The 23,143-nt window shown below is 51.0% G+C and overlaps 1 protein-coding gene across 2 annotated transcripts in view; it reads left to right on the top strand.

Moving 5' to 3' along the window:
* Nucleotides 1-9,138: 9,138 nt before the first annotated feature.
* Nucleotides 9,139-23,143, top strand: part of sulf2a (sulfatase 2a) — a 29,418-nt gene continuing 15,413 nt past the window's right edge. For both annotated transcript variants that reach the window (XM_056437233.1, XM_056437232.1), the window contains exons 1-2: nt 9,139-9,377; nt 9,710-9,773. In XM_056437233.1, the coding sequence (XP_056293208.1) occupies nt 9,140-9,377; nt 9,710-9,773 (302 nt within the window). In that variant the 5' untranslated portion in view covers nt 9,139. The remainder of the gene's footprint in view (nt 9,378-9,709; nt 9,774-23,143) is intronic.

Here is a 23,143-nt window from a genome sequence, read left to right as displayed (position 1 = left end):
TGGGGTCCAAGAGACAGGTAGACGGGTTAGAAGTAGAAACCGTTGAAGATAATTGGTCACGGTTGATGGGAGACTCTTTCAGGGTTGCAAAGAGTCGCCTCGGAACACGCTTAAGCCGAGCTCACACGGGGCTCGTGGTTCCGGTTGGCTTGGGCTTGGTTTTTAAGGATTAGCGTTGAATGGGACTTGGAAATATAATTGTCTTTATCCTCAAATTCCATGCAAACCCACCCCACCCCTCCCCCACCGCTCCAAAAAAGTTTGCTCTCCATATTGAGACGGTCATGGCTAGAATGAATAAGTACTGCCTGGTTTCATGGTTTCATCTCCACGCGGCGACACAAATACCGTAGTGACGGACAGATGATCCATTGCAGACGGCGTAATTGAAAACACTGAGAGGGAGTGAGGGGGTGAGGGGGGGGGCAACACACACACACAATTAATTTATCTTTCTCTCGCCGCTTTGACATTTTCCACCGAGATCTATATATATATATATATACCTTGAAAATGCAGATAATAGATACAAGCGTTATTGATTGGGTGGGGTGGGAGGAGAGGAGTAGAGGTGGAGAGGTGGAGAGGTGGAGCGGGGTGGGGTGCAGAGGTTCTCCATCACTAATCTCTGTGGCTGCGACTGCATCTAAATAACCTGCAGAGGGGGATAAACAGGCGCATCCATCACGGGGGGGGGGGTCGCGGACAGTGATGGATGCCTCCGCCCTCCGACGAACCTTCCCCCCCCCCCCACCCGCCCAATCCGCCTCTGGTCAGGGAAAGCAAGTGACACCACCGTCACTCAGGAGGACGACCAGGCTTAGGACCGGGAACGAGTGGAGAGAGCCGGCCCGGGCTTTGTGTGTCCGTCCTCCGTCCCCTCGTCTCTTTGAGTTGTGGATTATCCGTCAAGATAGATCCTGTTTGTTTTGTCAAAGAGGAAATTGGTTTTGTGGATTTGTGTGTGTGTGTGTGTGTGTTGTGTGTGTTGTGGGTCTGTGTGTGTTTGTGACTTTTGTGAGCCGGCGTATAAATTGATTTGGGTTTCTCCTCCGTGAGCCAGATCCCCCACGCTGCCCGGGCCCAGTGGGCAGGCGTGCCCACGCCAGTTTGCCTCAGAGGTGCCAGTCTGATAGATATGGTGTGTGTGTGTGTGTGTGTGTGTGCCAGGCCGTGCCTTCCCTCCCCACCCCTAAAGCAGTAAGATTGATCCCTCGTTCCCTCCCATTCCTTTCTCTCCCACTCCTCTGTGTGCCTCCGCCTTTATGAGACTGTGAATAGGTGAAGCTCACAGGCTCCAACAGATGGCCGGAGCTGCCCCATTTTCACTGTCTAACACACACACACACACACACACACACTAGTGCCCCATGAATGAGAGCCTCGAGAGAACCAGAGCAAGAGGCAGAGTTAAATGTGACCAAGGAGAGAGAAAGAGAGAGAGAAGAAACAGAGAGCAACGTATAAGAAAGACCAAAACGAATGGAAACGGAGAGAATCGGAGAAGAAGAACTCGCGGGAGGAGGAGAAGAAAAGAGAGCGAGAGGACGACGGCAAGTGTTTGCGGAAAAAAAGAAGAAGAGAGAAATAAAAAGAAGAAGACAGAACGCCGCTGATAAAAAAAAAAGGGAGTGAGGGCAATATTGAATTGTAGATGGAGGGAGCCTCTCTCCTCCCTCTTTCCCTCCCTCTTTTATTTATCTCATGTGAAACCACGCCTCCCTCCTTTCACTTGTCAGTGCGTCTATAACAGTGAGCTGTCTGCACCGGGGCAGCGTGGCGAGCCAGACGAGCTCCCTCACTCCTGCCAGCACGGAGGACCGGATCTGAAAGGGGACCGGACGGGACCGGATGGTACTGGACCGGCCAGAGCAGGTGTGTGGATTTGTGTGTGTGTGTGTGTGTGTGTGGATGACAGAGCATCTGCATCCCTGAGTGTGTGGGAAGCGCCTCTTCCCTCCACAGGACTTGTTTCCAGAGGGCTAACGGCGCTGCCGCTCTGCCCCAGTTTACACTTCAGCGCTCTGATATCCGTTACGTTCGCCTCCGAGATTTACGCAACGGAGTCGCTCACCGACGCCGCTCGCCGGGGCGAAGAGAGAGATAAGACCTCTTGTTCATCACCGGACCCTCTTCAGGGGGCTGCTGTTTGAGGTGGGAACAAGTTAGGGGGGGGGGGGAAGCTGGATGCTGTTGATATGTGCTGTGTGTCTCTGGTAGCTTTTATAATTATTTGGTGTTTTTAAGTGTCTGTCATTTAAGTGATGATATTTCAACACACTGGTATCCTCCAGTCGGGAACCGGTGGCATCGCGACCGAGTTCAGAATCCTCCAGAATCCACTCGGCCGCTCCGGCTTTCACGGGGCTCTGGTCCGTCTCGGCGTTGATCATTTAGTTTTCTTTTACTTCTCTTTGTCTTCCCGTTTCGCCTGTGTTTTTTGAAATATGGAACACTCATTGTCTTCGGCGCAGCTTTTGTATTTACTCCGCCAAAGATATAATCCTGCTGCTGAATGTGTGTGTGTGGGGGAAATCAGAGCAAAAAAACAACAACTGAGGAGTTATTATACTTACGGTCCAGTTTTGGATTGTTGACCTTTTGGGGAGCTTTTTTTTTTGTGTTGGTGGAAAACCGAGGAGGTATATCCGGCAAAAAAAACCCGGCGTTCATTCAGGAGACGCCATTTCAACCGTTGCAGCCACTCCGATGAGAAGCCGGCGCGGCTCGCGGCTCTGAGGCCGGCCCCGGTGAATGTACTCACTATCAGTGTTTTGTCAATATCTTTATGGGTCAAAAGGCTGGGTCATCACCAAGCGGCTGGCGGTTAAGAGCAGCGGAGTGGATGTGAGGGGGTGGCGGGGGGTGGAGGGGGGGAGCACTGACCCAGAGGCTGAAATATTGATGCCAGAGACAGCTGAGCTCCCCCCGTGCTGTTTGTAGCGATAAGGGGTGGGTGGGATGAAAGAATGCAAGGATGGAGGGATGGATGGAAAAAGCAGAGGAGAGATTCAGAGATACATTCTTCGGGCATTCATAATTCATCACGAGCCACTCTGCCGTGGAGGCTCGAGCCCCCTCATCAACTGGCCTCCTTCCTCACTGAGATGTGGACCGGAGGAGGAGGAGGATGCTTACCTGTCAGCAGGTCCCCCGGCATGTTGAGACTGCAGCCACACACACACACACACAAACACACACACACACACACACGGACAGACGCATAGGCACACACCCGGACTTAGTTCAGGTTTATATTGACACAATGTGTAATTACATGGTTATTATACTCACAAATGAAATGGGGATTGCACAGAAATCAATTTACTGTATTTCCACTGCGTTAACCCAAACCAAATTGCTGCACACACACACACCGCATACATTTGTGCCAAAGCTCTCACACACACACACACACACACACACTCACACTCATTCCATCCTTAACCATTATTCTTTTCCCACATGTTTCTGAAATTCCTTTTTTGTCTTTGAGACACACACACACACACCACCCACACACACACACACACACACACACACACACACTCAAACAGACTCTCACACACACACAAACACACGCATTCCATCCGTAACCTTTATTTTATTTTCTTTCACATGTTTCTTGAATTCCTTTTTCCCCCCCTCTGTTCACACACTCTTTGAGACAAACACCACACACACCACACACACACCACACACACGCACACACAAACACACACCACACGACCTTGAGACCTGTTGACGTCGTTTGCGGCGGCTGTGCCGGGAATACATAAGCGGCCGCGTGGGACCCATCGGCGAAAATGGGGAGCTTGACATTCCGTTTGCAAAAAAAAAAAAAAGACTGTTTGTAAAATGTGCACGAGGGGGGGGGTCTGACGATGCAGTTGAAGGGGAGACACCGGCATGAATATGTATTGTATGCTAATGCGGCGCGCCGAAGCTGTTGACTCAAGCTGTTGATGAACGCAGGGGACATGCCCCCCCCCCCCCCCACACACACACACACACCATGGCCAATGTGGAGGAAGTGCTATCGACAAACCCATTGTCAACGCTGCAGCCGGTGCGGTGACAGGTGGCAGATAGCAGCAGCCAAGGTGACACCGCTCAATGGTCCCTGGCGGGGGGGGGGGGGGGGGGGAGGGGTCCTGCGGGCGGGCCGGGGCGGCGCCGGCGTCTTTTTTTCCCGGCGCTCTCCTGACCTTTTCGTGGTTAGACACAGCGAGGTGTTGACCAGGGGGTCCTCGAGCTCAAGTCTCCCATTTGCTCCGCTCGGCCTGCAGCTTCCTCCACCTGCTCCACTGAAAAAAAACACCAGTAATGTTAGAAATAAATCTGAAATAGTGCAAAAAAAAAGGAGAAGAAAATGTCTTTATCCTCGGCTGAGATGGAGAAGTTGGCTTACAGGAAAAGATGCAATAAAAAAACTCATGGAAACAGATTTTTATTTTTCAAACACGTCTTGATGTCGTCGTGCTGCTGCAGACACGGCGCTCGTATCGCTCCGCCATCCGAGGCTTCGCTCCAAGAGAAAGTTAAAAAAATAATAATAAAAGAGAGCAGGGTTCCGGGGGCGTACGTCAATATGATGTCGCCCGGTTTGAAAGTAAAAAACAAACAAACTCACACAAAATATCACCTGAGGAAGGGAGCAGCAATTAAATGCCATGATATATATCAGCGGTACCGGTGTGCAATTATTTATGTAACCTTGCAGCTCGAATGCGTATATCTCTATTAAAATAGATTCACACACACACACACACACACACACACAAACACACACACACACATACACATAGTTAATGGACACACTTTACTTATTTTATTTTTCATGATTTTCAGCTTTCGGCGTTTCATTTCTCACATCCTCCTACGGAAGACATTCAAAGTATCCTCTGACGGTGTGAGTTCATCTATATGTAGGAGCTGATGTTCCTGATAGGAGGAGATCAGTGTGTGCATCTCAGAGAGGGGGGGTGAGAGAGGGGAGAGAGGGAGAGAGAGGGGGAGAGGGAGGAGAGAGGGGGAGAGGGAGGAGAGAGATAGGGGAGAGAGGGAGAGAGAGGGGAGGAGAAGGAGAGAGGAGTGAGAGGAGAGAGAGAGGTGAGAGGAGAGAGAGGGGGAGGGTGAGTGAGGGGGGGAGAGAGAGAGAGGGGGGAGGGAGATAGAAAGAGAGAGTGAGCGAGAGAGAGGGAGCAAGAGAGGGGGAGAGAGAGGGAGTGAGAGAGAAGAGAGGGATAGGGGGGAGAGAGGAGAGAGAGAGGGGGGAGGGAGATAGAAAGAGTGAGCGAGAGAGAGGGAGCGAGAGGGAGTGAGAGAGAAGAGAGGGATAGGGGGGAGAGGGAGAGAGAGAGGGAGAGAGGAGAGAGGGAGAGGAGAGAGAGAGAGAGGGGAGAGGGGAGGGGAGGAGTGAGGGGAGAGAGAGGGGGGAGGGAGATAGAAAGAGAGAGTGAGCGAGAGAGGGAGAGAGAGAGAGAGAGAGAGAGAGAGAGGGAGAGAGAGAGAGAGAGAGAGAGGAGCAAAAGAGAGGGAGAGAGAGGAGAACTGAGTCTTCTCCGGCTGACGGGAGCAAATAAGGAGAGGCACATTTCCCTGCGCTGGTACGCGTGTGATTACCATTGTGCGCACGTGTCGTCGTCGAGCCCATTTGACTGCGGCGTGCGAGTCAGATCTCCTCCTCCTCCTCCTCCTCCTCCTCGTGATCACACGCTGCCGGCGGCCCTCTCTCCGTCTCTGGAGACGCACGCGGCCCTCGCCTCGCAGACGGCGTGGAGACGTCGGTCAAGGCCTCGAACCGCAGCGCCCAATTCTCGTTTAAATCCGTCTCGCCGTCTCCCGCCGTCGTCGGCTTCGACGTCCCGGGGTTATCGGCGGCACTTTTGTTACAACCGGTGAATAATTTATGGCGGAATGAACCGCCGGTGGCTCCGAGCAGCGATCGGGAGATTTCGGGGAAAACAAGGACGACGAAATGTTTACTCTCGTTTTTTTTTTCCGGAGTCTCGTCACCGCAGATGTGATCACCGCCGCGGTTATCTTCCGCCGCCGTACGGACGCCGTTTTAATTGATCGCTCTGATGTGTACTCGGTTCCACTTTCCTCTGTTGCCTCTCGTCTCCGCCGCCGCTCGCCATTGGCTTCTCGCTGAGGTGTGTTAGCTTGGATGATTTCCATAAGTACGGCAAAACAAACAAACACACACACACACACACACCGCCGCTTTCCTGGAGTTAGGCAAACAATCAATGAACGCACTCGGGTAACAGCGGTCTAAGTGGCCCATTGATGTTACGACTAAATGAATATGGGCTGCCGTGGTGACGGTGGCACACACACACCGACCCCCACACCACATGGAAATGGACTATTCCCTCTTCTGGGATTCTATCCATCGAAAGAAAGAAGGGAGAAGATATATGAAACACGAATTTAAGACATCGTGGAAGGACGAGATATCGGTGAGAGTTTGGAAATTGTACCCGGTGAACCTTAGAGACCCCCCTCCCCCCCCCTCTCCCCTCTCCTCCCCCATTCAGCGTGGTCTCAACCACACTTTTTCATTTCCCCCCGATTTTTTCGACACTTCTTAGGCTCCACCTTAATCTGCACTCCTGTGTTCCTCGCCCTCTCTCTCCATCCTCGTGTTTGGCCCGGTCACAACTTCACCAACAACCCCCCCCCCCCTTCGCCCTCTACACCCCCCTCCCTCCCTCCTCCCTCTCCTTCGGGGTGTTGCCGCAGCTACTGTTGTGCCTAATAAGGTTTATGGAATTACAGATCTCCGAAATTGGATTTTCTCACTCTGCCACAGCGGCGGGATTACGGGGTTTAAGGCACGACTGACCTGTGTCTGAACTGTTTCTTTTTTCTTTTTTTTTCGACCGCAACCCTCAAGTTGAGTAAACGAGGAGATTGATGCTCCGATCGCTCTGGAGAAAAGTCGGGGCAGATCCCTCGTATCTGGCAATTTAATTGATCTGGAGCCGGGAAGCTTTTTGGGCTTCTATACGTCCTGTATTTCTGTTTCTCTCACCACTCTCACACACTCCCCTCCTCCGTCTGTCCTCACAACTCTTGAGTGTGTTTGATCTAATTCTAATCAAATGAATCTTTTGATCTTCCTCGCCTGACACCCAGACACATCAAACATCCTCCACATCCAGAGGAGCTCAGTTCCTTCTAATCCCCGAAAAAAATCGGGCCGCTTTGAGAAGCAATTGATTCTCAGCGAGAGAGTTGGACCGTCTACCCCGAGCGCACGTTTAACGAACTGTGGGGTGCCTTTTGCTAACGTCACTCCCCCCCCCCCCCCCCCCCAAAAAACCCATGTTGTTGGAGCTATTTATTTAGACATATGTATTTACTTTTTTTTAGAGTAATATTGATTATTCATTGCCAATTTAGGTTATTCAGCATATTTTCTTCTTCTTCTCCTCCTCCTCCTCTGTCTTCTTTGTTCTTCCTCCTGCTCCTTCTTCTTCCTCCTTCTCCACCTTCTTCTTCTTCTTAGGTTTTAAGAGTTTTTTCTTATGATAGTTGTCGTTTAGTTTAATGCATTATGATTGTTGTTTGAATAGATTTAGTTGTAGGGTTGGTTCACTGATTGGGTAACACTGTGGTTATATGTAGGTGTGGGTAGCTTCAGGACCAGCATGCACCGGGGTGGCCGATGTTTTTTTTTTACCAGCACACGGAAGGCAGTGTCAGCATTTTGATTGTTTCGTAAATAAATGATCAGAATAATGACATAAGGAAATGGACATTACTTTCTTTTGGCTGCGTCAACTCCAAAAAAAAACACGGTGCGTCAGTGGCAATTTGGTTTATAGTTTTCTGTGAGTTATTTGGACCAATGGCCACGACACGTGTCATCGTTCAGGTGTGACCGAGCATGGAGGGAAGAAGTAGCAGCAGTGAGAAAAGAAGTGAGAGGCTGTGCGGAGGATGCCACATTGAGACGTCGGTGCTCATTAGGAGCGGTCCATAGTGGCCGGCTTAGTGAACTCTTAATTGGGGAAGAGAGACAGGGATGAGGGGGATCAATAGAGACAGAGCCGGGGATCCGACTCCCTGAAATCAATCAGCCTCCTGCCCCCCCGACAGGGGAGAAGGAAGGCAGCCAATCGGAGCCGAGCCTTCCTCCTCGGACGCCGCTCGTTTTCCCTTTCAGTCAAACTTCATCGCAGGAGGACGGATGGAGTCGCCCGATTGCTGTTTTATTCGACGTGGTCTTTTGATCTCATCGATGGAACGCTTCGAAAATGTCACGCCGGGTTTTTTTGGTGCCAAGAACGAGGAGATCCGAGCGGCCTTATAAAACACGACTCGTTCACACGCGAGCGCTTTAGAGAAAGGAATATCACATGAATCCCTGGCGTGTTTTTACACCGCTGCTTAAAAATAGTCACTTTCTCTCCTCTTCTTCCTCCTCCTCCTCCTCCTCCTCCTCCTCCTCCTCCTCCTCCTCCTCCTCGCCCGGGGTAATAGCCATCTTTCTGCCCTGTCACCTTTTGATGTATCGTCCTCTCATTCACATCAAGGACGAGGCCAGGTGGCGCATCTTCTCTGTCACACTGCCTTGTCACCCGCAGCCTGTTCCAATCCACTCCCCCCCCCTCTCTCTCTTTCCGCTTATTTATATTAAAGCTGTCAGTCCTTTTATTTTAGCGAGAGAGAGAGACGAGGACAGTAAATCACGTTTGAACACGTTGCAGCCTGCGGTGAATTCCTCCGAGTTGGTTCGGATGTCACATCAAATCCTGTCAAAAAAAATAAATGACGTCTCCGATCGCCCGTGTTGTTGCAGCGCGACTGAGATCCCTCTTCCTTGTCGTGTCCTCGGCTGCAAATGTGTGGAGCTTCTCCTATGAAGACGCCGCGCGGTGAAAAGCGAGCCGTGGCGGAGCTCTCCGGCCTCTTTAGAAAATATAACTATGGCTTCCGATGGGCAGATAGACGGGCACAGGGGTCGGTTGAAGCGTGCGGCGGCTTCTAAGGTTCTCCGGTGTATTCTTAGAACCAGACGGGGGGAGGGGTGGCATTCGTCGGCGACCACGTGCGCCGTATGGCAGGCCTTCCGTCAGGCCGAGAGAGGGATTAAGGCCGAGGCTTCAACAGAGCGGCGGTGGAGATGTCAGAGTCGGGTTCCGGCTCCGCTCCGACGTTCCCGCGCCGGACGCTGACAGCTGTCCGCCACGAACACGGATCGGACGGCGCCGCTGCTGTCGGCGAAGCGGGGCGGGCGCCTTTCGCACCTTACCGACTAGGGCCCGCTGGAGATCAGACGCGGCGGAGCGGCGCTCTACACGGCGCCCTCCCAGAAGCAGAAGCTAATCCGCTATCGCTGTCGCCAGAAGGTGTTCAGGAGGGTGAGAAGTAATGACGTTGAAAATGGGGGGGGGGGGGGGGGGGCGAAGTATTTCCGGCTCCCTCCAGGCGTCGCGGCGTCAGCCGAATACGGATTCGGCCTCGTGCCCGAACGTAACGCGCGGCGTTTTCCTCTCTCAAACAGATGTGTCACCGTCCTCCGGGGGATGTGTGAGGGAGGAGTGGTGGCGAGGAGTGGCGGGGGGGGGGGGGTGGATTCAAAGAGATGAGAGTGGCATGGATACAAGATAGTCCGGCTCAGTTTGAGCTTCTTCGGGGAAGTATCTCGTGTCCCACGTGTTCATCCTCTCTGTGTTTGTGTGTTTGCTTACAGGACTCGGCAGTCGGGCGGATTTTCTGTGGAAGAAGAGAGCGTCAGAGACGGTTCAGAGAGGACGGTGAGGACCTCTCACGCCCTGAGAAAGTGAATACATGTTTGCCCTCTACTTCCTCCCACACACACACACACACACACACACACACACGCTCGCTCGCATAGAGTGTTGACAGGTTGCTCCAGCTACACCGCATGCATCTGTATTTATTTGTGCCCGAGGTTCTCTCTCTCTCTCTCTCTCTCCGGGGCGGTCGGCCCTCTCCGTCTATCTGTTCCCCCGTCTTCCCGCCCTTCGGGCCTTCGCGAACACAAAGCAGAGGCTAATTATTGTTCCTGTTGCCATGGACACGACGCAGACCTCGGAGGGAATACAGACGCGCGCGGCGAGCTCACAGTCGGTGTCGGGGCTTTGTTTACAGCGGCGGGCGGAGGCGGAGCCTCAAAAGTCACCTCGTTTGATCCGCCTGCCGCCGATTTGCACGTCAGGCGGAGAGGACTGTGGGTGTTTGCCCCCCCCCCCCTTATGAAGAGGAGAGAGAAGAGATGATGGATGCTAAGAGCTGGAATTAACGAGCAAGCAAACAAATTATTAAATCAGTATCGTGGTAAAAAATGGTCCTGTGGCTTTTTGGGGGGGGGGCGATGACGACTGAGGCCATGTTTTTAAATCGGTAGTCAGAGGCAACGAGTACAAAAAAGAAGAGAAACAAGGGAAATGCATTTGCACAACATTTCCATAAATCTGCATGACGTGGACACACGGACACTTCCCACTGTACCCACTGTTCCCACTGCTCCCAGTGTCCCCCCCGTTCCCACTGTTCCCACTGTTCCTACTGTTCTCTCTGTTCCCACTGTTCCCACTGCTCCACTGTTCCCCCTGTTCCCACTGTTCCTACTGTTCTCCCTGTTCCCACTGTTCCCACTGTTCCCCCTGTTCCTACTGTCACTGCTCAAACATCCGACCGTAATCGGCTCTCCTCTCCGATGAACAAACGCGTCTCCGGGTTTCTGTTTGCCGGGACAACAAACGTAACGCCCGACTCCGCCGAGCGTCTTCGAGGAGCCGGACTTTGAATCATTTATTCTTTCTGGCTCCGTCTCGTCTTTTCTTTGTGAGCCGGAGCAGACAGGTGAGCGAAGCGCCTTCGCTGAGCTATTCTGTTTGAGGAGTGATCTCCACTTCAAACCCTCCTGCAGCGAGAGGACCTCTCTCTCTCTCTCTCTGCCAGAACTTTAAAGTCTCCAAGAGAAACTCCTCAAAAGGCCTCATCAAGTCCACCGTCTCTTTCCGCAGAGCGCCGGCGGCGGCGTGATTCCTCTCCTCCGCTCCTCTGCGTATGCTTTTCTCATCGTGATGTTTTACTCCCCCAAAACACTTGAGGGAGATTAGCCTGTCGTCATCCTCGCATCCTCTCTGGGTCACGTGACGCGCATGGCGGGGTGCGGTGGACTTCACTGACCCGGGAGCTGCGGAGTGCGGAGGCTCTCTGTCGGCGTGGAGCTCGGCCTTCATCGGTTCTCCCCGCCGGGCGCACACGGAGCGGGCTGACAGCCGGCGATACCGGGCTTCGTCGACATCGGGCACGCTGCCCGGCGGTTCAGGACGGCACCCCCAATAAAAGCCCTGTGTGTGTGTGTGTGTGTGTGCCAACCTGCAGCGCCACACACACACAGAGAGGCCCAGAGTTATAGTATCAACACGGAGGAAGATCCTTCTTCTTCTGCGGAGCGTCGTCTCCCATCGAGGACCGGGAAGGCGACTCCATTTTTTAAGCAAAGTGGCTGTAGATAAAGTGTGTGTGTGTGTGTGTGTGTGCATGTGTGTGTGTGTGTGTGTGTGTCTCTTTGCCCACTTGAATAACCACTCAGCCAATGGAAGATATCTGGGGCGATGGTGCTAAAAGGAGGTTGTTCTTCTTCCTCCTCTTCCTCCTTCTTCTTCTTCTTCCTTTTCTTCTTCCTCCTCCTCCTTCTTCTTCTTCTCCTTCTTCGTCTTCCTCCTCCTCCTTTTTCTTCCTCCTTCTCCACCTCCTTCTTCTTCTTCTTTTTCCTTTTCTTCTTCTTCCTCCTCCTCCTCCTTCTTCTTCATCCTTCTTCTTCTTCTTCTTCTTCTCCTTCTCCTCCTTCTTCCTCTTCCTCCTCTTCCTCCTTCTTCTTCTTCTTCTTCCTTTTCTTCTTCCTCCTCCTCCTTCTTCTTCTTCTCCTTCTTCGTCTTCCTCCTCCTCCTTTTTCTTCCTCCTTCTCCACCTCCTTCTTCTTCTTCTTTTTTTCTTCTTCTTCTTCCTCCTCCTCCTTCTTCGTCCTTCTTCTTCTTCTTCTCCTTCTCCTCCTTCGTCTTCTTCTTCCTCCTTCTTCTTCTTCTTCTCCTTCTTCCTCGTCCTTTTTTCTTCATCTCATTTTTCTTTCTCCTCCTCCTTCATCTCATTTTTCTTTCTCCTCCTCCTCCTCCTCCTCCTCCTCCTCCTCCAGCTCTCCTGCCGTTCAGACGATTGCTCTAACAGCTTTAAATCCCAGCCGTGTTTAACGAGGCGCTTTCCAAACACCGGATGGCAGCGAGCGTGTCATCATCCACGTGAGCGCCGCCGCCGTCGGGTTGAGATATCTAGAGATCGCCTCACATCTCCTCGTGTCTCAGCCTCCCTGAACTGCAACGCACGGAGATAATGAATTGAATCTCTTCCGCAGTAAAAAAGGAGTGACCCTCTCTCCTCCGTGTGCGTAACTCCTCCCCCGCCGTGTCTGCTTTCCCGTTGGATTTACAGGCCGTCTTATGTCTTGAATCGGCTGCACCCCCCATTCACGTTTTAATGCCTTCCCATACCTCACATATAGGAGAGCCATCCCGGCCGCTATACAACGCTCATTAAGCGGAGACATCCATCCGTGACGCTTCTCTCATGAATCTGATTGACCTTTTTCGGTTAAAGGTTATTATTCCCCCCCCCCCCAGCCCCCTCCTTTCCACACCCAATTGAAAAGCCGGCTATATATCCCGTCCTGGCTGACGCTTAATGTTCCATCCGAGGTGATGGAAAGGTGCGATAAGGAAGGTTTCAGGGTGTGGGGGCGGGGCTATCGAGGTCAAAGAGCTGCCCGTCGGCGCGGTAATTACTCTATTAGTGAGACGGGCGCGCTGACGGCGCACTAATTACAACGCGAGGGCGACGAACTTGATCTGAGCGCCGCTAATTCATGTTTGACAAAAAATGGGGGGGGTGGGGGGGGGGAGAAGGTTGCCTTCGGGCGTGCGTCGAGAACACGCCGAAGAGGTCGTAATCACAACGCGTACCGCTCCCACGCGTGCAAATCCGGCGCATTTTTCCACATCCCCATTTCGCCGTGAGCGATCGGCGGAGGATCGCTCTCTCGGCCCGCTTCAGGAGTAAAAGGCCACTGAAAAGTAATCACAATGTTCTCTCCCCTGAGTACCGAGCAGGGCTTCATTTCTACCTCCATCTTATACCTCTCTGCCGTAGATCCCTGGGGGGGGGGGGGTCTAGGAGGGCTTGAGTGTGTGTGTGTGTGTGTGTGTGTGTGTGTGTGTGTGTGTTCGTGATCACAACCAGGGGAGGGGTCGTAACAGCTGGCTGCCAGCCTGACAGCGGCCTAATAGAGGTCTAATAGGAGAGATTCAAGTCCCAGAGACCAATTGTGTGACCTTCACGTGGGCCTGTGGAGGCAGGTGAAGAGGAGGAGGGACACGGAGGTGAAGTGTCATTACAGAGGGTGACAGGCAGGTGGTTTAAATGTATTTTCTCTCCCTCTCTGTCTATTTAAGGTCCGGTTAAGTGGCCGCAGAGAGAACTTAAAAGGCATGAAAGGAAAGCCGTGTGTGTGTGTGTGTGTGTGTGTGTGTGTGTGGATGGGGGAGAAATACCTCAAGTGCCTATTTTTCTGTGTCAACGCCGATAAAGTATTCTGTTTGGGAAACATAATGATTGAGATTAAAGCGTCTTCTGACGGCATCGCCGGGCAGACTAAAAAAAACGAACACATTTTCTTTCAAGTCAATTTCGAGTTTCTTTATGTTCTTTACTGCCAGTAGTATTTTAAAGTGTGTGACTGCTCCGTTTGAGGCTCTACATTTCATTCTAGCTGACTCCCTGACCACTGGCAGCTGACACTTGAGGCAGAGTGAGTTTTCATCGACAACCTTTGACCTCGGTTACAACTATACGACAACTAACATTCCTCCTTACACCTTTTACATGTCTACGGGAGTGTGTGTGTGTGTGTGTGTGTGTGTGTGTGTGTGACTATGTCTCCCTCCTCACTCAAGGATGCTGATCATATTAGGGGGGGGGGTTCAGGCCTTCAGGGACAGCCAATGAACATCATCCGCAGTGAGAGAGCCACGACCAGCCTGATCAATCTGAGCTCTCATTAAAAGCCTCTGCAACCCGATACAATATCAATACTGTAGCACCACAGAGAGACCTCCAATAGCTGTTAGGCAGGCCGCCGGCAGCTTGGCTGTCATGACCGGGGCAGGCGACGTGCCAGAGACCCCCTTCACGGACCACTTAGGCCCCCCCCCCCCCGTGGTCCCAAACACAGGTCAGCGCAGACAGATGGGCTGTCTGGGCAGCTGTCCAGGGGAAGAGAGACGGATACCGACCTGAAGCGGAGGAGGCAGCCCAGGCTCTCTCACGACGTGGAGGGGCCGTGTGGGCTGAGTGTGTGTGTGTGTGTGTGTGTGTGTGTGTGTGTGTCGAGTGCGTGCGGTTACCCAGCGCTGCGGTTGTTTCACCTGAAGCCGTGTGTGTTTGCCGTGAGTGTGTTCTGCGTCGGTAGACGACTGCGGATGATTCTAAAAGACCGGTGCACACGTTTGAACTGACCAGAAGACACGCTCAATGTCCTCTGTAAACTAAAGAAATTAAAAGAAATGTTCTCTTGGTTTTGGCGCACATGCCAAGATTCCTGCTGGGAAAACCACAAGAAGTGAATCGCGATCCGCGGTGATTTGTGAGGTGGGGGGTGGGGGGGGGGTAATATAAGTGACCATGCATAGAAAGCCTCTGTAATCCAGATCATTGTGTGGAGGTCTCACCCTCTGTGCTCCAGTCTTAACCCCCTGTGTGGTTCCGATAGGGGAGGGTGGGATCAGTTTTGTGCGTTTCTAAACTCCACCCCACCACCCAACCCCCCCTCCAGTAATCCGCCGACAAAGGCGCCCGGGGAGAGAAAGCCGGCCCGGCAAAGGGCGGAGGGGTTAGGACGGAGAATGGGCGGAAGAGTGACGAAATAAAGAAGCGGTCGTCGCCTCTCTGCAAACCCCCAAGGGTCTGCTTAACGCCAGAGGAGACCCTCCCCCTCCCCCACCACCTCCACTACCAGGGTACAACATACCTCCGCTGCGTCGGGGCCTCTTTAAGAGCTACTGTTCATCCGGAGAGTGAAAGAACCCCGAGTTCAGAGGAGCGATCGCCCCGTCAGCAGCGGAGCGGTGACTTCCAGGCAGCGCGTCGGAATCGTCGGCGTTATCATTTATTCAGCAGCAGTCGTTTACCGAAAGATGAAACCGATATCGCCCGTAATCGTCATTAAGTCACGGCCGTTAGGGTCGGTCCCCGGATGCAGGTGCTAATTTGATGATGGCCTGTAATTAAACCGCAACCGAGCGACGGCTCAAAATCGATGAACCCCGTGGAACGTGGCGATCGCATTATCCCGAGCAGATGAATATCACGTCGTGCATGTCGCGCGTCTCGTCTGTGCCGCGGCTACACGAGCGTGCAAAAGTTTGGGGTCGCTTAGAAATGTCCTTATTTTTCAAATAAAAGCACTGTTTTTTTCAATGAATATAACATTAAATTAATCAGAAATACTCTCTTCATTGTTAATGTGGTAAATGATTATTCTCTGGTTTTTAATGAAGTCTCTACATAGGTGTATAGAGGTTAATCTCCAGTGTTCTTATGGTACAGTGTGTTATCGCCTTAGAAGACTAACGGAGGGGTAGAAAACCCTCAAAAACCCTATTTATGTGAGCGCAGCTGAAAACAGTTATGTTGGTGAGAGAAGCTATACAAAAAATATTTAAAAAGTCATGATTTATAACCTTGTCAATGTCTTGACTATATTTTCTCTTGATTTTGAAATTAATTTAATAAACAAAAGCGCGAGTTTTCATGGAAAACACCAAATTGTGTGGGTGACACCAAACTTTTGAGCATCAGTGTGTATGCAATTTCACGCAGAAGTCACCGAGGTCCCGGTGAGGGAGTTAGGGGCCGTGGAACAATTGGCCCCGGCTGATTCGTCTGTAATCCATTTAGCTGAGATGTGACACACCGCAGGGGGGCTTTGCCTCCGGTCAATAAGTGCCAATACCAAACAGCCATCACTCAGCGGGCTGCCCTGTCCACCAGCTTGCTCGCTTGTTTCAGCCGTCAACCTCCGTCTCTAAAGGGGAGCGGGCAATTGTGCCGCTGCCTCGGACGTGCCGCAAATGGCTTTTCCCAAAAAAACAGCCTCAATGGGACGGGAGAGGCGAGGACGCCCGCAGACTGCCAAGCAGGCGCCTTCCCCCTCTGACATCAGAATAAACCCGTCTGAAAAAGCGACGTATTTACAAAACACCATTGACAGTTGCTCATTCTCTCGGTCTTAAACCCCTGGAGGTGGGTGCTGTGGGGGGGGGGGGGGTTGAACCCCCGAGTCGGGGGGACAATCGGGGCTCTGTTTGTGTTTTTCTCCAACACCTCCGTGTTCTCTTTGGGCTCCGGTGGAGCGAATACTGCGAAGGGGGGGGGGGGGGTGTAGAGGAAGAGGAGGAGGAGGGGTAGATGCCGTGACCCTGACTGAAGCCCCCCCTCCTCCCACCCCGGAAAAAAAAAACCATGCAGACCACCGCGCTAGCCCCACATGCCGCCGCGTTGCCGCTGGTAACGCGGGAGCAAGAGTGGAGCGGACGTGGCGCGGATGAAAGAAGAACGAAACGTCTCGAGAGAGAATGGGAACGAGTTCGCTCACCAAAACATCCTCTCTGCGGAGTGTTGGAGGATGTCTTCCACTGTTTTTAGGTTTGGTTGAACCTGGAGGAAACACAGATAAAAAAAGGCAAGCAGTAGCTTCTGTGATGGCCAACAGTCTGAGAACAAAACCACAAAACAATCTGTTCATTCCCTCCAGATTCTGAGATCATTAGCCTGACTGCTCTCCTCTCCTTTTATGCGTCCCCTTGTTGGAGAGAGCTGTTTGAAGTCTGATACACAGTGTGTGTGTGTGTGTGTGTGTGTGTGTGTGTGTGTGTGGCTACATTTATAGTCAACAGGGAGTCTGTCAGTGCTCTTTGTTCTCGAGCGAGAACACATCATGACTGGCTCTATTGTCTGAACTGACACCATCATACACTCTACAGTCCTCTGTTTATGTCTCTCTCTCTCCTCTCTCTCTCTCTCCTCCTCGCCCTCTAAGTTTTTTTTGTTCCCCGACCAAACTATTCACCCATGCGTCACATCACTCGCCGCCGCAGCGTTTCAAAGATAATGGGCCCCCTGTGGATTACAGTCGAGATGACTTTCCTCCGCCCCTCGCGTCGGGGTGAGCATCACGCCGTCGGCACGAGGCGTGGAGTGTAGCGTGACCAGAAGGTGACTTCTGGAGAACAGCTCCCTGAACAGCTCCCTGAACAGCTCCCTGACGCATCTTATCCATTGATTACGTATCAGTTTGCGTATTACATTAATTCCGTGTAACTCCCACTTACTTACCGCACCATGAATATAATTTGCACCGTAAATCTTTGGAGTCGAGCAAGTGCATCGCACGGCAACGGATGTACGTGGACACCCACGCGTTTCACTCGTGTGCTAAAACTACGAGCATTAATACGTTGCTATGACGGCCTTTAGGTGCCTCGCTCAAATCAGCATAAAATAAGCTCTATACTAGGAATGTCCATGTTGTTTTGGTCATATAGTGAAGAGAAAGTAATTCTACTCGGGAAGAAAATGTGTAGGAAAGAATGGAATGTGTGTGTAAAGTGTGTCTCTCTCTCTCTCTCTCTCTGTGTGTGTGTGTGTGTCCGTCCAGCCGGAACACATCACAGCTTCAACCCCTTTTCTTTCAGGGCAACAGACTCTCTGCAGGATTAATGATGTGTTAGGTACTAAAGTGACTCTCATTCATATTTCACTGTCTGGTGCAGCACATTCCACGTGGAAGTAAAGGTTAGGCAGGAACACGACGCGTAAGCACGAAAGGGAAACGCACAAAATGTGAGGCGAACAGTTTGAACGGAAACTCAAGAGGGAAGAAATGTTTTCTACTTGAGTTTCCTCACCGCAGATCAAATCTCCCGTTCCTCTCTTTTCGAGGCTAACCGCTGCTCTTTGTGTATTAAAACATTTTTTTTAAACTAACCAGAGCTTATTGGAAACCTTACAGGGAAATCTAAATGAAATCATCCCGCTGAATGGTTATCAGCCTGCGCATTATCTCTCCTCATTCTCAGCTATTAAAATGAGTTATTAGAAAATAAAGACACATTTGTCAAAAGGTATATGTGCGGGCTTTATTTAAAACCAAAAAGCAGCTGGAGAGTTATTACCTTTGCATTGAAAATGCGGAAGGTTATGTTTTGATCGCCGTGTATTTATTTATTTATTTATTTGTATGCGTGTTATTCGCAAAACTCAAAAAGTATTGAACCGAATCGCATGAAATTTGGTGGGATGATTGGTTATTATCCGGGGACCATTTGATTCGATTTTTGGATCAATCGGGTCAAAGGTCAAGGTCAAGGTCATGGAAAGGTCAACATCTTTTTTTTTTACCATAGCACGATACATTTATATCCAATTGGCATGCAACTAATGCCAAAATGTTCATAATTCAATGCCCAATCTTGTGATATGCGAAGGTATGCGCTCTACCGAGTGCCCATTCTAGTTGAATATGATTTCAGGGTTATTGGCCATGGACTGGACAATGCTAACCTTGTGTTAGAGCTCATGAAACCAACATGTATGATAAGATATGAGTGCAGTGGTCATCGGTAGAACAGGTGTACCATTAAAGGACCTGTCGCGATGGGACTGGCTGCTGGTTGTCCACATCGACCCGTCACCCTTCAGCCGGAATGGAAGTTTAACCAAGTTAAGTTTAACTAAGCGAGGGATTGCGTGCGATGACGGACGAGCTCCCCGAGGCGCCGTGAAGCCGGAGCGCCGCTCATTGCCGGCGCGTCGTTTTCCAGACAGCTGTGCGGCAAACAGCTGTCTGGAAACCCGGAGACACCGTTTTAGGCTGCCGTCAAAAGAAATCGGATGCAACGGATCCTCTCGGGCGAACTCTGGCTCGCTCACAGTGTTGCTGTTGATTGGTGTGCATTGTCCCTGTGACATTAACATAAATAAATACATATTTCCCTTAGGAGTTGGAAGAGACCAAAACCAGCGACAAAAAAAGAGAGAGATCAGGTGGCCAGGAACACGACTCCAAATGAATGTCGGGTCAAATGAGCAGGAAGTGGACGAGCCGGAGAGAAAATAATGAATCTGCAGCTCTGTGTGTGTGTGTGTGTGTGTGTTATTTACAGATTCTGTTGGTGGAGCAAGGATGTGCAAGCAAAGAATGATAGATGAAGGAAGGCAACAAACCACGGCTTCTGATTATCATAAAAAAAGCATTCCATACTGTATTGAGGATTGCAAATCCCTCCTTCCATTCGCACACACACACTCTCTCACACACACACACACACACACACACACACACGTAAACTTCTCTGAGAGAAAGTTACTCTCACGTAGATGCATGCCGGTGCATAATTTGCATCTGAAAGCCAACTTTTGTTGGTCGATTCGAGGGTCCTTGGAGATTGTGCACATTCTGTTCAGGCCTCGGCCGGCCGACGGGAACAAAGTCACACGTTAGCGAAGCCCTGCCGGCCTCAATGATGACCAAAGGGGATTGGCTTGATGGCGGATGTGTCTATTTAAACTTTCTTTTTCTTCCCGGCCACTTCCTTTTTGCAATTTTTTCTCCCGCGTCGAGGACGACACAGAAAGAGATCCGGAGGCTCTCTGCTCCCGTATTCTGTTTTATTCACCTCCGTTTCATATGGGAGCCGTGCTCCGTGAATATAGTTTCCGAGTTTGAGAAAAAAAATCCATCTGCAACGGTAGCGCTCGGGCTTTGTTCTCTCCGAACTATATACGCCTCCTTTCCCTTTCGCTCCATCTCTCTCTCGGAACGCGAGTGTTTGAGGATCCAGGAGTCGGGCCTCCAGCTTGTGGGTCTTCTCCTCCAAGTGTGTACGCCATGACTCGTCATTCAATTCAATATGTAACAAATGCGGGGTTTTTTCTTCTTCTTCTCCCGCCCTCGTTTTTCTCTTATTGTGTGTGTGTTCGGGGCCTTGTCGGGGAGCTTCACATTGGATGAATCAAACCGTATGTTCCCGATGCCCACGGTGTTTTCTTTATCGGGGCAGAAAGGACATTAACGCCTCTGCAAAGTATTTGGGAGATTTGTCAAGCGCCCTCTTCCTCACCGCCTCACTTGAACTGTGCTACCTTGAAGTGCAGATGTGTGTGTGTGTGTGTGTGTGCAGTGCCGCTGCTAGCCATGTTGGTGCCCTAAGCATAACTCCTTCATGATGGAGATAGGAAAGGGCACCCGCGAGGGGGGGGGGGGGCACCATCGTAACTTGTTTTGAGCAATTAAATATATCTCTTGTTCTGCCTGTTTTGTGATATACATGCCGAAAAGGTGCCTAATATTTCTATACTGAAATAATATCGGCATTATAATTATTACCTTCGCATTGAAAATGCGGAAGGTTATGTTTTGATCGGCGTGTATTTATTTATTTATTTATTTGTATGCGTGTTATTCGCATAACAAAAAAAGTTTTAAACCGAATCGCATGAAATTTGGTGGGATGATTGGTTATTATCCGGGGACCATTTGATTAGATTTTGGGATCGATCGGGTCAAAGGTCAAGGTCATGGATAGGTCAAAATCTTCTTTTTACCATAGCACGGTCAATTTGTATCCAATTGGCATGCAACTAATGCCAAAATGTTCATAATTCAATGCCCAATCTTGTGATATGCGAAGGTATGCGCTCTACAGAGTGCCCTTATAACTTTGATGATTTTTTTAGTTGCCTATTTTTGGGTGCCCCCTCAGGACTTGGAGCGGCGGCACTGTGTGTGTGTGTGTGTGTGTGTGTGTTGTTGTTGTTGGGCAGTGTAACGTACCCCCCCCCCGTCTTACCGTCTTACCGTCATGCCCGTCGTAATGCAGTCGTTCTTCACTAAGAGATGAACGGCATTAAGATTTCATCCGACGGCGAAGCAGCGGTGCCGTGTCCTCACAAGCGAACGACTTTCCGCCTCTGTTTCCGAGTTCCGGGCATCTCTCCGCATTAGCACAACCTGAGATGATCCCTCGTTTCCCGCAACAAGCTTTTCGAGACGCTCGTTCGGTTTCACTCCCCGGCCCCTTCCTCTCTCTCTCTCTCTCACTCTCCGAGGGCCCCGAGGCCTTTTAATGAGTTTTTCTGAGTTATATTTACTCGTGTTGTCTTGTGCTTCTGTCTAAATGGCAAAAAGAAGGGAAAAAAAGAACAAATCCTCTTTCATTCCGTGTTCATCGGGCAGAATCGGCATTGCGTATAGCTTACTTAGCGGAAAGAGCTGATGTGGGCCGAGCTCGGAGCCATCCCGGTGTACAGGAACAACATGGCGCCGCCGGTGCGTTACGCAATGTGGACGAACCGTCGCGCCGGAGAACGGGAAGCGCTCGGCCGCACACGGCTGTGTTTCCGGAATGGTTATCCCATCTCCACGCGGCTATATCTATAATTGCTTTCGGTCTGTTTGGACGTTCCGGTTTCCCCTTTTTATAGTTCGTCTCCTCGCGGTTTCATTTTCATGTAGCATCTGCCACCCGGAGAGATAAACAATGCGGGGCGGAGATAAAAGAGACAAGGGAGTGTGTGGCGGGGGGGGGGGGGGAACTGCATGTGAAAAGAAAGGACTGCATGTGTCAGTTAGAGATGATAAAAAGGCCCGAAAATCCAATTAGTGCCTCAGTACCAAGGGGGGAGGAGGAGGAGGCCTCGTGGGAGCAGAACATGCGTCGCCGTATAATAGCGCGTCGATAACACGGCATTCACATACCGGCTATTGATCGCTCGCCGTGTAAGATCGAGCTGGATGTCGTCTTGTAAATCAGATCTATATTTGGTACTCTTCTTTTTTGCCCACATCAGCTTTTTGGACAGATAAACAACGATCAAAGGGAAACACCGTCCCTCCCACACCGCACAGCACTCTCGCAAGAGCAGACGCTGAGTCTTTCCTCGCGCTACATGTCCTGGAATCCATTTCGGTGATTGCGGACGGAGCTCGTTAAACGTGCGTTGTTGCTTTTTTTTTCTCCTCTCGTCTTGTTTTCATCCCGTGCCAGAAATGAAAAGGAACGAGAAAGAGAGCCCTCAGAAAGGGAGCGAGGCCGATATCAAACGGGTCAGAGCTCATGCGTTCCTCTGGGGAAGAACCGCCGTGGCCCGGCAGTAGGAAGCCAGAGCAAACACAGCTGTTATACAGACAAGTGTGTGTGTGTGTGTGTGTGTGTGTGTGTGTGTGTGTGTGTGTGTGTGTGTGTGTGTGTGTGTGTGTGTGTGTGTGTGTGTGTGTGTGTGTGTGTGTGTGTGTGTGTGTGTGTGTGTGTGTGTGTGTGTGCGGACGTATTCACAAGCACCTGGTGTGTATTTACGTGTGTGTTTTTGTTTGGTGGAGGACACGTGTGGGCGAGAGAGCCGAGGAGGGACGTCTCTCTTCTGTAATCATCTCTTCCCTCAAATGTTTAATGGATTTAACATGTTTGGGTAGGCAGATGTGTGTGTGTGTGTGTGTGTGTGTGTGTGTGTGTGTGTGTGTGTGTGTGTGTGTCTGTCCGTCCACACCGTTGCCCGTATGTGTGTGTGTCCGTTCATTTCTTCCCACCTATCCTCGTGTCAGTCGGTGAGGAGGCGTTGTTGCCGTTGTCCTCGTCCTCTGGCTGCATGCTCCTTGTGGACTCACACACACACACACACACACACACACACACACACACACGCTCAAACCCCCCACCTTGCCGGGCTGGTGCCCGCTGCTTGTAAACGGTATTTATGCACATGGCCACTGAGGCGTATCGCTGCTCTAATCGTGATAAAATAGGCACCGAACTCTCGTCTTTAGTCATCTAATATTCATTGCATAATAAATGTGTGACATATAGCAGCTCCGTGAAAGATGTGCGAGATAAAAGGATGTCATGTGACGTCGCCTACTTTAATGTGAAACTAAGTTCATCAATCTGCATTCCCTCTCGAACATTTAACACTTTTTTTAAGACAGGTTCTCGTAATACGCCGAGAGTCTAAAGACGTAACAACGCTCTCGCTTTTATCGCTTTGTTCG

This window comes from Pseudoliparis swirei, chromosome 18, assembly GCF_029220125.1.
Source record: "Pseudoliparis swirei isolate HS2019 ecotype Mariana Trench chromosome 18, NWPU_hadal_v1, whole genome shotgun sequence".
NCBI classification, from domain to species: Eukaryota; Metazoa; Chordata; class Actinopteri; order Perciformes; family Liparidae; genus Pseudoliparis; species Pseudoliparis swirei.
The sequence above is the reverse complement of the archived record's forward strand: the minus strand, read 5'-3'. Positions and strand labels throughout refer to the sequence as shown.